The sequence below is a fragment of the Impatiens glandulifera genome, chromosome 4 (genome assembly GCF_907164915.1).
Source record: "Impatiens glandulifera chromosome 4, dImpGla2.1, whole genome shotgun sequence".
Lineage (NCBI taxonomy): Eukaryota > Viridiplantae > Streptophyta > Magnoliopsida > Ericales > Balsaminaceae > Impatiens > Impatiens glandulifera.
In genome coordinates this window covers 48,849,973-48,870,585 of record NC_061865.1, presented here as the reverse complement: position 1 = coordinate 48,870,585, position 20,613 = coordinate 48,849,973, and the positions used below count along the sequence as shown (strand labels likewise).

The 20,613-nt window shown below is 31.3% G+C and overlaps 1 protein-coding gene across 1 annotated transcript; it reads right to left on the bottom strand.

Moving 5' to 3' along the window:
• Nucleotides 1–625: 625 nt before the first annotated feature.
• Nucleotides 626–1,804, bottom strand: LOC124935298 (putative rRNA methylase YtqB; the record flags this gene model as incomplete). The annotated part of the gene is made up of 5 exons (XM_047475742.1): nucleotides 626–898; nucleotides 983–1,138; nucleotides 1,207–1,280; nucleotides 1,372–1,567; nucleotides 1,707–1,804. Coding segments are annotated over 5 exons (648 nt in total), but the record flags the coding sequence as incomplete, so codon positions are not given.
• Nucleotides 1,805–20,613: the final 18,809 nt, after the last annotated feature.

Sequence of the window (20,613 nt, the reverse complement as noted above, 5' to 3'; positions counted from 1 at the left end):
TTTTAAAAATGACGAAAAATTTAAAAAGAAAAATATTAATATAATATATATATATATAATATTATTAATTAAAAATACAGAAACAAAAATAAATAAATAAATTTTAAATAATTTTCAAACTTTATATACTAAATAAATTTACAAATATAAATAAATATTAAATTTGAATTGAATTAATCAAATATTATTTTTATTTAAAATATTTAAATATAAATAATATTTCGTTTTTGTTTTTACCCGCTAGTTTATATAAACGGGCTAACATAATCAAATATATTTCTTTAGAGGTTTGAATTATACACTAATTTATACTCTAAATATCACAATCACAAATTATAAAATAATTTGAATTCTTGAAAAAATAAATTAAAAAAATTATACTTATTATTGGATAAATAGAAATACTTAGAACGTGTTAAGTTTATTTATATATTTATACTTTAACTTAAAGTGTTCTAAAAATATATTTTAAATGAAATAAAACTTAAGCTTACATTGTGCAATTTCAATATAAATGGCTTAGTAGTTTTATTGCAAATTGAAACACATACACTTTTTTCTTGTATTCAATATGACCTAAAACTTTAGATTTCAAAGAAAACTATAGAGTCTACACAATAACAATAACCAACATGAACTAGCGAGATGTGAATTGTATTTCTAATGGTTTTGAATTCACAAATAACTAGAACAAAAGGACACACTAACCACCCGATGATAGGCCCCAACAACTTCTACGCGTAAACCATAGAAAAATCAATAGATTAGCTAGATCTATTTTTTAAACATAAAAACAAGAACAGGAGCCAGAGGTCGGTTTAACATTCGGAGCTCGCAGCAACTCCATTCATCAACAGGTAACCTAGAACCAAACTCTCGAACTGTCTCAAACTCTTCCCTACCAAATGCAAGTTACTGAAATAATTTAATAACCTATATTTCCAATTGTAGTAACAATTATGAGACCTTTATTTTCTTTTACCTTCCACCAGGATGTCCCACGTAACCAACTACGCTTATGAGACCTCCGTGTGTTAACAAGTCCTTTGCAGACTCTAAAGCCATTAGGGTCGTCTTAGGACCTGTTATTAGTGCTTTATCTCCCCCGGGAAGGTACCCTAAGTTGAAGGCAACTACCCTAATAATAACATAAACAAATCTTAACAAAATGTTCCAACTTTTGGTTTATTGAATGGAATTACATACCTGACCGGTTCTCCCTTTGGAACAACTTCATGCATCCTACTGTGACAAGTCTCAACCAACTTAACAATTTCTTTCTGCATCATTTTTCAATAGATTTGATCAGGAATATCTTAAAATGATTAGATCCCACAACTTCATCTCTGTCAAAGATAGATAGATAGATACCTCATCTTTGTCGAGTGATTCATCAAGTAAGGCCAAAGTCTTTTCCAACGCAAATTTCTGAACATCTAACGAGTAAACACGGCCTCTTTGAGTCTTATCAGCAGTTACCAGCTTCACCAATGCCAATGTATCGTGTCCATTACCACAAGTGGCATCAACAACTGTATCCCCTTTCTGAACAATATACTTCCATGCTCTACAAAGCTAGAGAAATTCAGTACATATTTCTGTTTTCCTTGTCTCTTCTTTATTATTGAAACTAGTTGTTTGCAGACAATAATCGACGAGCTTCATAGAAACATCAGACTAGGATATTAGGGAAATGGAGTACCTACAAATGAGCAACTTCAGTGGCCTTCGTCTTCCCAAGGATATAATCTATCATCACATCCTCCAGACCTGAACCAACCCACCTTAGAATACTTAAAGCAATGTTTTGAATTCACAAAGAAATGCCTTTAGAATACTTACCTGAGAGAGGGGAATCAACAGGAAAGCCAGGCACAGAGATATTAACAGCAGAATGATTCGAAACAGAGATTTGGCTTTGTTGAATTTGTTTGGTGCAGACAGATCGATGTCCATTTGTTATCATTGTGGCTGGTGGTGGAAAGGTAACGTTGCTTGATGGGGACCAAAGCTTAAAGAATGCCTGAGAGAAGAACGAACATTGTTGCTACCATTCAGAAACTTTTGGGTCATTTGTTTGTCATCTTTCAATCGAAACTAGGGTTTGTCTTGTTTTGATTATTAAACAGTTACAAAAACTAAAACTTTGTTTATGTTCTCAAAACAGATGTTCATTTGATTGAGTGATGAAATTTCTCCAATAGAAATCATCCTGGAAGATGATAGTGAGCAAATAAAATCGTAAAGAATCAAAATGGAAAATTGTACCTAATTAGATAATAATCTATCTAGCGAGAAAAAGCTCAATTAATGTTGCAATTATAACTCAACTCCAAGAAGCATCGAGGTGTTATTCTAGAAATACGCATAATGGGTTAGGCTAAAGAGAGTGATGGAAGATGAACTTACAACGGCGTTAAAGAGAGTTGATTTTGCGGTTCTGAAGCTGATGCTTATTTTTGTGGCCATTTGCAACAGAATCAAGTACAGAGAAGGTCGGCGGACTTGAACGGAGGACTGAAAATGGAAGCCGGTCGGTGGAGTTGAACGGAGGACTGAAAATGGAAGCCGGTCGGTGGAGTTGAACGGAGGACTGGAAATGGAAGCCGGTCGGTGGAGTTGAACGGATGACTGGAGTTGAACGGATGACTGGAGTTGAACGGAGGATTGGAAATGGCAGCCGGACGTCGCTCAGAAGACCGACGATGAGGTTCTACAATAAGTATTAGACCTTGTTTGTTTCTAGCCAAAAATAAATAAATAATTTTATTTTATCTAAATGTTGTCTATTTTACAAACATTTTTTTAATTATTTTTTAAAAAATTGTTAGAGGTTAAAAATAGATATTTATATCTAATGTCTTTGAGTTGTCTTTTCAAAAGACACGAAATCAGTGTTCACGAATTCGACCTACAATCCATATTAAGTCGTCCCTAAGACAATATGTCCAATTTAGGGTTAACGACGTTCCATCGAAAAATGCATGGACGTGCAACAACATGAAAGTTGTTGTAGTTAATTGGCTCACCTAACAAACTCAAAATCATGAGGCTTTGTGCAATAGAGAATCTTGTGAAGGTAAACGATCCAAGCTTGAGTCGAAGACCAACCGCATGTAAATGGTTCTTCAGATATGCATTTCCAATATAGAAACAAAGCACGTCTATATGTCCTTTCTTCTAACCTAGCGTCTAGAGGCAATAAGATGGCTCGATTAAATGGTTATGTGTGTTTGCGGGTTACATATTTAATTCTATTTTTCTTTCTCCATCGCGACGAAGATGAGATGATTTTGAGGGCGATGAAAATCAAATCGTTCTTTTCTATTTTATCGATTCTCCAGGTCCCTAAACTTTTAATCGACTTACGTTTAGATCCTCCATCTTTCAGAACATTTAAAATCCACCTCAATATTATAATTCGTATTAATTTAATTAATTCATAATTATTAAAGCCCTAGACTTTCTACCTACGTCTAAATTGGCCTATAAACTATTTCAATGTCCAATTTTGATCATGAACTTCAAATTTTGAATTATTTCAAATAATTAAAAATTATTTCAACTCTGGACTATTCTTTTACATTCAAATCAGCCACTACATTTCATTAAGGTTCAATTTTAGCCTTAAAGTTCAAATTTCAAATTTTTAAAAGACTTATTTGGTCTTTTTAAATCATTTTAGAAAAACTCAAAAATATGCAGGATGATCAAATATTATTTTCTACAATAATATTATTTTCTTATAATTTTTAAGACCTATTTGGAAAATAACTTATCTTTGAAAAATTCATATAACGAATTCCATAAGTCCAAAAATTATGATAATTTAGAACAGGTCTACAAAATTATTTTTGACTTTCACAAAAAATTTCAGAATTTTTGAGCACGTTTGGAAAAACACTTTTTTTTTGTAGTGTCATATATGGAGTTTTACAACTCTAAAAATTCTAAACTCGAGTGCAGCGTGCTCTTAAAATTATTCTTGACATGCATAAAAAAATTCAGAAATTTTTAAACACTTTTATAAAAATACCTGATTTTTGTCGTATCATAAACAGGGCTCCAATACCTCAAAATTTTCAATGCGAATTTTCCAAAACTTGTGTACTCCTTTTCTACAAGGATCCACGGTCTGAATCCCAAGGAAACAACATGTGGATTTTTCACTTAAAAATTGTGTTCTTCTAATGATCTAGACACGTTCGTGGCTCTGTTATCTCAATCTCGTCTAAACATAATTTACACTTAGAGTCATCTCTAATAAGGGAATAGAGATAACCCATTAGATTAGACACATGTTAAGATAATCACAAGAGTAAAAGAGTTCTGAACTCAAAACGCATGTGTAAAAATCATCTCAAACAAACAATGATCAATTATGTTCGAATAGAGATTGTCCATCAGGACAAGCGCATATGATATATCGTCGTACATCCTTTCCTAATGCGTAACCAAGCACCGGATCCTTAAAAATAAATATTTGATTTTCTTTCCTTTAGTTTCTTTATTAATTAAGCTAAAGTGGTGACTCTTTAAAACAATTAGTTTATTACGTCTCAACACGTACTAATTTAAAACAACCTTAGTTTTCTCTTCTTTTTTCTCCTTTATTATATCTTTACTTTTATTTTTTGCCTCTTCCTCTTTCTTATCTTTAGGTTTATCTTCAACATCCATGTTTCATCAACTTCATCAATTTCTTCATTATTTAATTCTACCTTAATTTATTCCTCTACATAATTACTTTCTTTTTTTTCTCTGATTTTTTCTTGATTTATCCCTCTGCATTTTTCCTTGCTAATTGGCTTTAACTTCCCAATATGCTCTTTGATCCTTGATTATTCTGTTTCATTTTTCTGTTTTTTTTCTTTTTGGGCTTTCATGATTTTCTGTTCTTTCCTCAATTGCTTTTGGACATTTAGTGCTAGAATGTTGGAAAGTATTGCAGAAAGCACACATGTGTGACATTCATATGAGATTTTCATGACTGTAGACTTTCCTTTCTTGTCAAATATTGTCATGTTCTTTAGCAGAGTAGCGTACTTCGAGGATGTACTTCAATGCTTATTCTAGCAAAGGTAAATTGCTCTTCTCCTTCTGTAATTTAGTCAATGTATAATGGTTTGTACTGGGATGTTCCAAAGCATAAACCACATCCGTGTTGTTTCCTTTGGTTTGATTAACAAGTTCAATTCTTCAGACCATCTCTTCAGCTTCAAATAGTTGGATCCAATATAAGTATGTCCATATTTCAGAATATCATCCAAGTTTGATTCCTTCTTAAATTGTAAAAAATAGAGATCATGTATGTTTGTAGAAACTTTATCTAGTCTCTTCTATTCTCATTGTTTTATTAAAGCTTATTTGGTGACTGGGAAACATACTCTATTTTTTCCTATATAGTTTACAACCACTACATTTTATCATTCCTTAATATATTTTAAATGAAAATTACGATAAAAAAAGGAAAATTAGTACATATTACAAATGCAACAAACCCTTAACGAAACTAATTTTTTGGTTTTTTTTGAAAATATTATTTTTAGTTATTTTATAAATTTTAGATTTTTAGAAAATAATCATAGGCATGCAAACAAAAAAATTAACAAAATAAATACAAAATAAACCAAACAAACAAAGCCTAGTGAGAAAACGGGTTAGGTATGTGGTCATCGAGTCAGTCAGGCGCGACTCGCGAGTCTGGATGGCTAAATTCAACGGTCGTGGATCGAAAATACAATCGTGTGGCTAGCATCATCGGTCAAATACTAAGCCACACTGTTGGATGCTGAAAAATATAGTCGTGACCTCTGTTTATTTAAACTATTGGAAAGAGGGTTTGGTCGAATTTCAACCCTAGTCGCTCAATTTTTGAAAATAAAATAAAAACAATTTGAGCTTATTTAATTCGAACTCCTCTCATAATTAAATTCCTTTAATCCCCGATCATGTAATTTCTTTCGGGGCTTGATTTGGGAAAGTATCATAAGGGATATCGTCGATTTCTGAAATCAAAGGAAACTAAAGACCATATGTTTTTGTCTCACGAAGAACTAGGGCCGGCCCGGAGAATTTGGGACCCTATGCAAATTTAATTTTTTGGGACCTTAAAATAGTAAAAAGTTTTTTAATAGTATAAAATAAAATATAATTAATTAATATATTATAATACGGAGACTAAAAAGAAGATAAAAAAGTTTTTTTTATAATATATATTTAATATTGAAGGAGAAAAAAGAGGAAAAAATAATATTAATAAAATAATATTATTAATATTAAAAAATGGGGCCCTATAAAAGTGGGGACCCTATGCAAGTGCATTGTTTGCCTTACCAAGGGTCGGCCCTACGAAGAACTAGGGAAGAACATGAAGAATAGCCCTAAAACGTGTCTAGGCGTTTGCATGGGCCTAGATTGTTGTGTCGCGTCCATGCATGGATCGGTCGTTGGCTTCCGCGTATGTCTAGGCCTAGGTCTAGGCTAGGCCTGGGTCCTATCCATGTTGATTGTGCCGCTGGCTGGTCCGTTGACCTTGCCTTGAGCGCTCTGCCCGAGACGGTCAACCGTCGGTTTTTCGGGTTATATATATATATATATGCTTAAATATCTATAAAACAAATAAGAATAAGGTTGTTAATTTAGTATAATTTAACATATTTACTAATATATTAATTTATATTATATATTTTGAATTTATAGTCCGAAATTGATTACCTTTTAAGTTTGGTCGATACGAACTTTATATCTAAAATAATTATTTATTTAAAACTTTTGCGATGGATCCTTAAATAAATTTTATAAAGTAAAAGGCTCAAAATTTAAAATATATTATAAATTGGAAATATAAAAGGTCGTTACCATACACAAGTTGCAAAAGCAGTTAAAGAGACAACTTTATTTAATGTTTTGATTATATGACATTTTATTTTATTTTAGTTACTTTTATTGAATTTCACTATTAAATTGTACTTATTAAATTCATATTATAGTTTATACTTAAACTATTTAACTAAGAAATTCAAAGGTTTAGATTAGATTAAAGATTAAAAACTCTTTTAATTTAAAAGGGATCATAACTAGGGTGGAAAAAATTACCAATATTATAAGTATATCGAAAATATTGTACTGTAATATATATCGAAAATCTCGATTTTTAAGTATCTATAAATTTATATATATATATATATATATATATATAATATTCATAAGAAATAATTAAATAGATTTTATATTAATTTAATTATTAAAATATAATTATACTGAAATATTATTCAATATATAATCTCTATTTTATCGATAAGATTGAAAAAAGATTCAATCTAACTTTCAGTCTCTTCGAGTTGTGGAAAGAAAGTCAAATTTGGTATCCAATCCTTTCAATTATTGTCAAAGATAATTTTGTAATCTAGTCATTAACGATTATTAGTGAGTCTGTTTTAAGCTTGGGTAAAAAGATAATGAATATTTTTAAGAACAGTTTGAGTTCTAAAATGGTGAAAACATTGATTTGCACAAATGATTGACTAAAAGGAAAAGAACTGAACTTATCAAAATATCCTACAGACGATGATTAACTTGGATTGTTTAAGAAAATTGAAAAAAAAATGAAAGAGTGATTTTTTTTAATTAATTAAGTCTAAATTAACTAATATTTATTATTAATATTATTATTTAACTTTAATTTATGTATTATCAATTTATAAAACAAATTTGCAGGGACAAATATGATTAAAGACCATTATGAATTTCATTCTTTTGCCTTCACTTTAGTGACTATATTTATGTTTATTTTGTTAATTCCAATTTTTTTAACTAACTTTAATTTTAACATTTGCTAGTTTTTACCAATGTTAAATTTTAAAACGAATATTTTAATTTATAATAAATATCGTTTTTTTAGTTTTGTGTTACGTTTATGTAGTAATTACATTGTTTTTTTTAATTTATATGTTTTTTAGGTATCAAAGTATAATATTGATACCATACCGAAATTAAAATATACCAAAATCAAGGTAAGTAAATGTATGAATTTTTTTTATACTAAATGTAAGATAAATATATGAATTTTTTTATACCAAATTTTTCGACAAAATATAAGATATGAATAAAATACCTCTTGGTCACCAAAATATAATGATATTATGACTAATATATTATTAGTTTTATATGGTATTAATGATGATTGAGAATATATGGAATATATGGTATTAATTTTGACTGAGAATAATATTTTCAATTGCCTATTTAATAGTATTTATTTGTAACGTCTAATCATGTATACATAACATTAAAGAGATAAACATATAATAAACATAGTCTAGTCTAGTGAAAGACTCCCCGTTTCTTTCATCCTTCATTTTAATTTGTGGAAGGCTCTAAATCTTGCACATGCCTAAACTATTTTTGTTATTATTTATATGTATCCGAGTTATTTTTCTAATACAAATTTTTGTTGTACAAAGAGAGAATTGTAGGAATTTGATCATATTATTCAAGAAATGATCAATTAATTGTGAAATCGAGAGCGTTTGATGATCCAAAGTGAAGGAATCCAATATTTTCTTAAATCTTAATTTCAGAATCATTTTACAGCTTCTTGAAAATGAAGAAATATTTCTTCAAAATATATTTAGTTTCTTTTTAAATGCATGTCACATATTGTTGTTCATACCACAACGGGCTATTCATTTTAACCTTACTCTCTAATATCTAATTAAAATACATCAAAAACATCAAACTAAACATGAGTAAACAAAAATAGTAAATATAAACATTCAATTCTTTTGAATTCGATTTTATGTATTTTGAAACTAATAATACCAAAAATTTTGGTTTACAGGAACAATTATTGCTTATTTGACACTATGAAGAGACTCTTGGCTATAGAGATTGATAGTTACTTGTATCTTGTAAGTAATCCGCATATTATTTCCACTTTGCTACTCTTATAGAATAGTTTTGTAGATGGTTATATATAGCGATAAAACATGTTTATTTGGCCATGGAGCTTGTTTGCGATGGGAAAGCAAGATCCAAATGAGTGCATGCTTTCCAAATGAGTGCATGCTTTCAGCAAAAAATTGTGAATTAAGATTCCTGGTATGATTTATTCCCTGGTTAACTAATTTAACAATGCATAAGTTACTCTATGAGATATATATATCTTTTGAGTGCATTAGCAAGTCTTCGTACTAATCATATCTTAGGTTAGATCTAATGCCACAAAATAAAAAATTTAGGTAATAGTAGCCTAGCTCATTCTTTGTCAATTAATGATCCATATTACTAACAGACATTTTATTTGTTTTTATTTGGATATGGAACTTAGAATGAATCTTTAGACCACTAGATAATTATAGAGATGTTATTTCAGAAGAAGATGTAACAACAAATACAATGTGATTCATAACATATATTCAAAATTGTAATCACATTCTAAACATCATTTAAATCCATCACAAAGTAACAAAGTAGCTATTACCGAGGTTTTATAAAACATTAGAATATGATAACTGAGTCCCATGAAAATTTCTCAACGATTTACCTACCTTTGAATAATTAAGCAATCTCCGCTAACACATAACTTGTCACATTCACTAGTAAGAAAATGACATTTAACGAGGGAAAAAACTCTGTGAAAGCCTAATTGACTTCGGTGATGGTTTTTATCGTGGGCGACAAATGCTCTCGGAAGGTAACGGTAATTTGACTGTCGGTAATGGAAAAATTAATAGCACCGAGAACATTTGGAGCCGTCGAAGATAATATTATTACCAAAAACACTAATCACTTTCGGTGATAATTCAATTCTTTTACCGAGAGCAGAGTCAATGCTCTCTATGAAAATCTGAAATCATTGTCGAGAGCCTTTCTTTAGCTCTCAGTGATCCTCTTACTCTTAAATGATTACCGAGAGTAGACATTTATTGCTCTCGGTGATAATCAGTTTTTTTTTTAATAAAATGGTTGTAAATCGATTATACCTATTTAAACCAAAACAATTTCATAAATCATACACACAATAAATATATACCAAATTTCATATATCAATAAACCAAAATCCTAGTTCATCCAAAAATACAGTCATCCAAAAATTTATCATATACCACTTCAAAGTTCTAAAAGATAAAAGCTAGTTCTAAATAATATAATATACTAAATTGATCCAGAGGTGGAAGTAGATAATATCTCGCCATAAACATCGTTAACTGGTTATGAAATTATTCTCTTTGTCTTTTCAGCTATCTTTGTGTCTCAAGTGCTTGCTCCTGTATCACATTTGCTTTCTCTTATAATCGAGACTCTAGATGTTTTATTTTCCTCGAACACTCAACTTGTAATTCACTACACAATTTCTCGATCTCTTGCTCCCATTGCTGCAATTGGCTTCCACCTCCCAAATCTCCTCAAAATTGGGTGGACCTCACTCCGGATCTCATCTTAATGACTATACTGTGCCCTTGTTGTCCAAAAACGTTCTCGGTCAGCTTATATTCGGTTTTATCGGAATTTCTCTTCATCGTCTGACGCATCGCATCCTAAAAATGAAATAAAAAAATTGATTAGTTAATTATAACATCAATAAGTAAGTGAAATATGAAGTACACTTACAATCTTCTCCCGTAAATCAGATCCACCACACGAGTAGAGTCATCTCCTATTGCTTTTCTATTGAGTGTCTCGTAGGAAAGGTCAATGTGTGATGGCGTCTTACCCGTAGTCCTCTCTTAAGAAGATTAAATTTTAATGTTAATTATCAGAATATACTTAACATATTATTGACTCTTGAATAAATACCATTACCATTTTTGTTGTCACCTGAGAGAATGACACACTCCCCGCATGATGTGTCAATCGAACATTTTTCCTGTTTTTAGAATTTCGCTCAACTATTACCTATTTTTGAAAATATCAACTAATACTTAGTTATATTATAAACAAGGATGTATAAAATTTAGAATTTAAATATTCACCCGGAAATTGTCTTAGAGAAAGTGACGCTCCAAAATGTAATTTCAATCATCTTGCGAATATTCATACGGGATGTGTGCTCTGAATAGCTGCTAAATCTCTATCTTGAGCCTTAACATGATTTCGGTTGATATTACATCGGAATTTATCCCAAACCACCTTAACATGTTCCATTATTTATTGTCGATAATGTTTGATAGTTACGACAATGCCTCAAAAATATTATGCAAAGACATGGGATTAAGTTATTCATTAATTATTATTATGTATTAGAGAATGAAAGTTAATAAAATAAGATATTAAAAACTTACCGTTACCAACTTCCAAAGACGCTCTTTGTCGGTGGAGCTCAAGTCTGACCAATGCAGTAGGCGATGTGATATCATAGTTGGGTCCTGAACCACGATCCCAATATGACTGGACCATATAATGTCATTGTTGCAACACACCTTCCCATTTGGAGAGAATTGTATTGTTATTTTCTAACCCGGGGTCAATTTCGAGAGGACAATGTTCTTATTTTTGCCCCGACCCTTTATATTTGATGTAGATTCTACAAAAGTATTATACAACATTAGTAACTAATTTTTTATGTATTCAAACAATTATAACATATATTTGGATGGGAGGATAATGTCTCTATCATCTCAACCTCCAGAAACGTTAGATCTACATTGACGGGTGAGTCGTCCACCTAGCTCATTAGAGTCACCCGACCATGTAAATCCGACATTTTCGGTAGTTAAAATGACGACGACATCATCCTCCCAACCATGTATATGTTATAATTCTTTGAATACATAAATATTCAATTACTAATGTTGTCTAATATCTTTATAGAATCTACATCAAAGAGAAGGGGTTAGAGCAAAAATATGAACATTGCCCTCTAAAATTGACTCCAGGTCAGAAAATAACAATATATATTTCGCCAAGTGAGAAGGTGTGTTGCAACAACAACACGATATGGTCCTGATATATTAGGATCGTGGTTCGGGACCCCAATGTGATATCACAATGTCTGTTGCATTGGTCAGACTTGAGCTTCACCGATAGAGAGCGTCTTTGGAAGTCGGTAACGATAAGTTTTTAATATCTTATTTTATTAACTTTCATTCTATGATACATAATAATAGTTAATGAATAACTTTTCATTCTCGTTTTGATTTGAGGCAGTGCCAGAACATATTGAGCATTATTGGCAACAAATAATGGAACATGTTAAGTAGGCTTGGGATGTTGGGATTTGATATTAATCGAAACCATGTTAAGGCTCGTGATGGGGATGTAGCAGCTATCAGAGCACACATTGTGGATGAATATTCGTAACATAATTAGAATTACATTTTGGAGCGCCACTTTCTCTGAGACGATTTCTGAGTGAATCTTTAAATTTTAAACTTTATACATCCTTGTTTACAATAAAACTAAGTATAAATTGATGTTTTCAAAAATAGGTAAGAAGTGAGCGAAATTCTAAAAACTGGAAGAATATATTCGATTGACACATCATGCATGGAGTGTGTCATTCTCTTAGGTGGCATCAAAAATTGTAAGTGTATTTATTCGAGAGTCAATAATTTTGTAACTATATATTGATGATTAACATTTAGTATTCTCAAGAGAGGACTACGGGTAAGGCGACATCACACATTGACCTTTTTTACGTGACAAACAGTAGAAAAGAACATGAGAGGAATTACTCGTGTGGTAGATCCCCATTTACAGTAAAAGATTGTAAATGTATTTCATATTTCACTTACTTATTGTTGTTATAATTAACTAATCACATTTTCTTTCATTTTGTAGGATACGATGCATCAGACGATGGAGAGAAATCCTGATATGTCTGAATATGAGTTTTTTGAGAACGTTTTTGGACGACAAGGGCACGATATGGTCATTGGGATGGGATTCAGGGTGAGGCCCACCCAATTTTGTGGATATTTGTGGAGTGGAAGCCAATCGCAGCGGAGGGAGAAAGAGTTGAAGTAGTTTCGCAATGAATTACAAGCTGAGTCTTCGAGGAAAATAGAACATCTAGAGTCTCAATTACAGGAGCAAGCAAATGTGATATAAGAGCAAACACTTGAGATACAAAGACAGTTGGAAAGACAAAAAAAAGAATTCCAAAACCAACTAGCGGCGTTTATGGCTAGATATCATCCACCTCCACCTCCACCTCCACCTCCACCTCCGGATCAGTTTGGTATATGATATTTTTTAGAACTTGCTTTTATCTCTTAGAACTTTGATTGGTATATGATGAGATTTTGGTTTATTGGTATATTTTTGTTATAATTTGTGTATGTTTCTTAAATTGTTTTGGTTTAAATAGGTATAATTGGTTTTACAACCATTTTATTTATAAAAAAACTATTATCACCGAGAGCAATAGACGTTTGCAATCGGTAATTAATTAAGAGCGTATCACCGAGAGACCTAAAGAAAGACTCTCGACAATAATTTCATATTATCACCGAAAGCATTGGCTCTACTCTCGGTAAAATAACTAAATTCTCACTAAGAGTGATTAATGCTCTCGATAATAATATTATCTCCGACGGCTCCAAATTCTCGGTGCTATTAATTTTTCATTCACCGACAATCGAATTATCAACACCTTCCGAGAGCATTTGTTGCCCTCGGTGAAAATCATCACCGGCAACAATTAGATTTTCACCGAGAATTTGTGTCCTCGTTAATAACTATTTTTTACTAGTGATACCCGATTAGGTACTTTCTCATATACCCTATGCTCGACTCCAACCTAGTACCTGATTTAAAATATCCGAACTAGACTATTGGGTACCCACGAATATCGGACATACAAGTACCATTGTCATATCTATCCCGAAACAAAAACATATATTTAGATCTGGTTCTATTTAAATTGTAAAAATCAAACCTCCATCAACTATAAGTGTTGTATTTGTGAGGTTGTATGGATAGTGAAAGATCTATGTAGGAATATTGGGCATAAGTTCAAACAAAAAAATCAGTTTGTAAACTTTTTTAAATCTGAAATTTGGAATTGAGACTGGTTGAGAAATTAAGTAATAATTCTACTTTTATATATATATATATATATATATATATATATATATATATATATATATATATATATATCATTTTTTATTAACAGCCCATCAATCCTCAAGTTCAGTTTTGATCTACAAAATTGAGAATTATTCTTCCTTTCATATCTTCTAAGAAGATTGATTAAAGATTAAGAAATTTCAAACTTTTTTTCAAATTCCTGACTGCTTACCGTAAGAGTCTGGTTGTGTCTTAGTCCCAATGTGGTTACAAATATCTAAATTTGATGTTTTTCAATATTTTTTCAGACTTATTGTCGATATTTTTCACTCTTCCCTCAGGGTACTACTTCGTTATTAATCACCAATAAGAAAATGAGATCATTAGGGGTTTATAACTTTATTTCGATTTTTATTTCTATTTTTTTAAGATTTAACTATTTTTATTTAATGAGTAAAAGGAGAGTATTGATTTGACCCTATAAATGGGACCACAACCCAAAAACTGCCCTTGTTGGGTTGGAGCACAACAGCCAAATTCATCCCAAGGTAAGCCATCTAACTGGTTTATCACAAGAGATTTGTCTTTTATATTGATTCATATATATATATATTAATTTTGTATTTAATATATAATTTATATTTAAAAAATATATTTATTTTATTTTATTAAAAATATCATATTTTTATTTATTTAATACCACAATTCAATTTAAAGCATAATTTTTATCCCTTAAACTTTTGTAATAATCTTAATTAATTAATAATTAAAAATATAAGTCTCTTAATTTAATTTTTTAAATAAAAAAAACTATTCTGACACTCCACATCATTATTCTCCGTTTATAATAATTTAAATATTTAAATATCATTTTATTTTATTCTAACAATTGTATTTAGTTTAATTTATACATAGATTTAATTTCTTTTAAACTATTTAAAAATAATTTCAAATAAATACAATCACATTTTATATATTTTTAATTATAAAATTTAAAATATTTTATATTATATATTTTTAAATTATGTAAAAACTTTAACCATTAGTTAATTATTTTATAATAAGAATTGTTTTCTTAAAAGTATAATAATTTCAAAAAGTAATAATTAATAAAGTTTTAGTTTAATTTTTTAAAAATATATAATTAAAGTTTCTTATATATATTATTTATATTATAATTAAATGTTTGATAAAATAAAATTTTAAATTAATGTAAATAAGATTGAGAAATGATTAAGTGAAAGAATTTGGTGAAAGATTGATTTGGCATAATCTTTTTCGCTAAAAAAATCAAATAATTTCTCTCTTTTTTTCTCTTTCCTCCCACTTTTTCATTTTCCAAACCAAAAGCAACTTCAGCTAAACTTAGGGAGGCCAATGGCACTCTACTCATCAAGGAGTGAATTACATATTCCTGAAATCGATTTTCATTTAACTCTAATGGGTATCTATATCTGTAATTTGATTCTCGATTTGTCGAGTACCCGATCTCCAACGGGTACTCGATTATGGATGTTTCTTTGTATGATTCGTCACAACAGCAATTCCAGCAATTCCGCCTATTGAAACCAGTAGGTTATTGAAAATGTCAGCTTGCTTAAGATCCCCATTCTCAAGATAACCAAATATCATAATCTTCATCCTATCACACAATTCTACTCTGTAATAATCCGAACCCAGAAACTCAATCAAATAATCCTGACGAACAGAATCACCAAATTTCTTCACTGCTACTCCAAACCCATGTTTGTTCTTCGGTAAACAATTACAACCATCAATCTTTTCCATCATTTCATAGCAACGGTTCTCATAATCCAATAGCTGTTTAGGCTCTTTCCACATCCCAGCAGGAACCATCTCATCGGCAATGGAGTCTAACTTGTTATCCATCTCTAGCTTAAGAACTTCAATCTGACGCTGCAATTCCCGAATCTGAGGATCAAATTCCTCGTGAAAGTGAAGTTTCTGAACTTTGAATTGAGTTGTAAAATTAGGTTGGAGAAGAATGAAGAAACTGATTGAGAAAAACGTAAAAGACTTTGGGAGTCTTCAATCCTTTTATTAATGTAATAAATCTGTTACAGTCCCTGAATTATCTATCAGGTTTTAATAAGACTATAAACTTATAAAAACAAACATATCAACATATTTTCACATCCCTCCCTCAAGATGAACATCCCTTAAGTTCATCTTGTCTCTAAGATTAACAAAAGGTCGAAATTCTAAGGGCTTTGTAAAAATGTCAGCTTGTTGAATTTTTGAATATACATGTAATGGCTGAATAAAACCTTGTTTGAAACTGTCCCTCACAATATGATAATCTATGTCGAGATGTTTCGTTCTCTCGTGGAAGACTGGATTTTCAGTAATATGTATTGCAGCTTGATTGTCGCAGCATAGGGGAATCGGGAGATGGACTGCAGCATTGAAGTCTTTCAGCAAAAAAGTGATCCATTTCAGCTCACATACAGTGGTGGCCATGCTTCGATATTCCGCTTCTGCAGTGGATCGTGAGACTGTGTTTTGTTTTTTTGTTTTCCAAGACACCATGGCTCCTCCAAGTTTAACACAATAACCTGTAAGGGACCTCCGACTGTCTGTATAAGTTGCCCAATCGGCATCTGAAAAAGCCTCAAGTACACTATTAGTATTACAAGAGTAAAACAGTCCAAGTGAAGGCGTGCCTTTAAGGTACTTGACAACCTGTAAGGCAGCCTCCCAATGGACTTCCAGCGGTTTCTGCATATATTGACTTAGTTGCTGGACACTAAACCCGATATCTGGTCTTGTAAAACTCAAGTAAATTAAACGTCCAACAAGCCTTCTGAACATCTCTGGTTCAGCCAATTCTGGACTATTTAATTCATTGAGTTTGATCCCTTTTTTCATTGGGATATCAACTGGTTTACATCCAGTAAGACCTGTGTCAGTCAGTATGTCAAGAATATACTTGCGCTGATTTACAAATAAACCAGCTTTAGTACGATGCAATTCCAACCCTAGAAAATATTTGGCTTCGCCCAAGTCTTTGATTGTAAATTTTTTATCAAGATAATTCTTAACATCATTTATAATTTCTATAGAATTTCCAGCAATAAGTATATCATCTACATAAACTAACAAGGCAGTAAATGTTTTTTCAGTTTTAAAAATGAATAAACAGTTATCATTAATTGATTGAACAAAACCAAAATGAATTAATTGTTTTGAAAACTCTTTATTCCACTGCCTTGAAGATTGTTTTAAGCCATAAAGGCTTTTGTTTAGATGACATACCAGATTTCGTTTATTTATTTCTCCCGTTAATCCTTCTGGAATGTCCATAAAAACATCCTCTTCCAAGTCACCGTGGAGGAATGCATTGTTTACGTCAAATTGCTGCAAAAACCATTTATTAGCAGATGTTAAAGCAAATAAGATTCTTACCGTGACTGTTTTAGCAACTGGGGAGAAACTGTCGTGGAAGTCAATGCCGTCTTTTTGATTGTATCCTTTCGTCACTAAACGTGCCTTGTATTTAGCAATCGATCCATCTGGATTCAACTTGGTCTTATATATCCATCTACAGCCTATCGCTTTCTTCCCTTTAGGAAGTTGAACTAGACTCCATGTATTATTTTCTTTTAAAGCTGTTAATTCATCATCCATAGCATCTTTCCAATGTTTGATTTTTACAGCTTCTTTAAAATTTTGTGGTTCTTTAATAGTGGATATGTTTCCTAAAAACTCTAGGTGTTCAGCATTCATACATTTAGTCGAATAAGGGAATGTGTTTGGAGTATATGACTTATCATTGTTATTTGTATTTGAATTGACAACATAATTGTCAAGCCAAGTAGGAGGCTTTCTATCCCTGCTGCTTTTTCTTTGTTGTTCTTGTGGATGAATCAATGAGTCATTTAGACTAGGCTGTGTAGATGTGTTTGACTCAAAATTTTGATTTTCAGTTGGATGATTATCAAAATCATTTGAAATTAATGGATCATCTTCACCATATAATTCTGATTCTTCATCAGAATTATCAAAAAAATCTACATTTGTAGGGTTTTGAGGTTTTTCTACAAAAATATTTTCATTTTGATATGGAAAAATATTTTCATGAAAAGTTACATCTCTTGATACAAAAATATTTTCATTTGAAATATCAAACACTCTATAACCCTTCTGTCCACATGAATAACAAATAAAAATACATTTTTTTCCTCTTGGTTCAAATTTAGTTTTGTAAGGAAAGTTATTTTTCACATAACACAAGCAACCAAACACCCTAAGATTTGAAAGATCTGGACTTTCTTTATACAATTTAAAAAATGGACTCTCCCAATTTAAAATTTGTGAAGGGGTCCTATTTATGATATGTGTGGCCATAAGGATTGAAAATGGCCAAAAAGTTGTGGGTAATTTGGCTTGAAAAAGCAGAGAACGTGCTACTTGTAGTAAATGTTGATGTTTTCGCTCTACCACCCCATTTTGTTATGGGGTGTAAGGACAAGACTTTTGATGAAAAATACCATTTTTTTTTAAAAACTTTTGACATTCATAACTTAAGAATTCACTACCATTATCTGTTCTTACTGTTTTGATTGATGATTCAAAATGTGTTTTAATCATTGTATAGAAATCAATAAAAGTTTGACAAACAATATTTTTTGATTTAATCATATATGTCCATGTGAATCTTGAAAAATCATCTACAATCGTGAGCATGTAAGGACAATCAATAAAAGATGTGTCTTTATAAGGGCCCCATATATCCATGTGAACTAGTTCAAAACATTTTGTAGTTTTAGACATACTGCACTTAAAAGATAACCTTTTCATTTTAGAGATAGGACATATATCACAATGAAAATTCTCATTTTTATCTAAATTGTAAGCATGCTTAAGTGCTATATCAGATAGATGACCAAGTCTTCTATGAATCAACTTGAAATCATTACATGTGTTATACACTTTATTCCCTAATTCAGTTTCTAGTAAGTAAAGGTTCTGGAAAAGATCTCCTCTGCCTATGATCGTATTGTCATTAACATCCTGCAATAGACAACCAGTAGAAGAAAATTGACAACTAATATTTTTCCTCTTGGAAAGTTTTGAAACTGAAATTAGGTTATATGTGAAACCTTGTACATGCATAACATCATATAATTTTAGTTTTGCAGAAAGTCTAACATTACCTATATGTTTTACATTTTTAGATGTTCCATCAGGTAAGAATAAAGGCACACTATTTATCATCTTAACATCAGTCATCAAACTCAAATCAGAACAAATATGACAGCTAGCACCACTGTCTACTATCCAAATAGGTTTTTCTTTATTATTACTATGCACATTTAGACTACAAACACTAGCAAAATTTTGATTAGAAGACATACCTTCGTAGTACTTGTCTTTACCTTTTCCTTGAGTTTGCAGCCCTTTTATGACTTCCTTCACCACATCAGCAATTTCAGTGTTACTGAATTTAGAATTCTGATTTGATGATGATTCTGGTTGATCTTCACAAAAGGAAAATGGATTATTCACTACAGTAGTTGCTGCATTTGCAGAATTTTTTGTCTTCTGATCTCTGTTTCCTTTCCACCATTCCGGATAACCTATGATCTTGAAGCATCCTTCTTGAGTATGTCCTTCCATCCTGCAATGTGTACAAAACATGTTTGTTGTTCCTTTGTTGTTGCTTCTTGTCTTGTTGATTACTCATTTTCCTCTATTGTTTCGAGTATTATTCTGACTTCTTTGCTGATCAAAATTCTCCTTCATAGACATTGCAAAACTATCTGTTTGTTCATTCATTAAAGTCTGCACTTCCCTTTGTCTTTCAATGCTAAGCAACATGGCATAAGCACGATTTAATCTTGGTTTTGGGTCCATGAGGAGAATCTGTTGTCTTGCGTTATCAAAATATTCGTTCAATCCCATTAAGAATTGTGTCAGCTTGTTTGATGTATCAACTTGGACCACCAATTTCGTCATTCTGCAGCAGCAAACAGTTCTTGGTTCACAATCGCATGATGGTAGAGGTTCTAAGACCATCAATTCATCCCATAGTTTCTTGATCTTGGAAAAATATTTTTCAAGACTTAATGTACCCTGTCTCAGGTTACTAATGGCCTTCTGGATCTGATAAGCTTGTGGACCGTTGTTTTCTTGATATCGTTCTTTGATATCAAGCCATAAGTCCAACGCTGTGGTTGTGGAAGAATAGTTTGATTTAATCTCATCCGACACAGTGTTCAGAATCCAAGAACGGACTAAACAGTCCATCTTTCGCCATTTATCAAACACTTCTGATTCTTTTGGTACAACTAAAGATCCATCAATAAACCCTAACTTTGGTTTCGCTTCTAGCGCTAATCGCATACCACTACTCCAGCCAATATAATTTACACCATTAAAAATAGTAGTACATATAATCGCACCTGTATGATCTGAGTTACGCATCGTTAGCACGTAATTTTCGTCTTTCTTCTTTCTAGACATTCTTGATCTTTCGCCGTTCGAACTATCTGTTGAAGAAGATGAAAGGTAATCGCTGGAAGAAGAATCGTCGGTGTTAATCTGAGTCTCTTCTTCGTCTTCTTGATTTCGACGAGC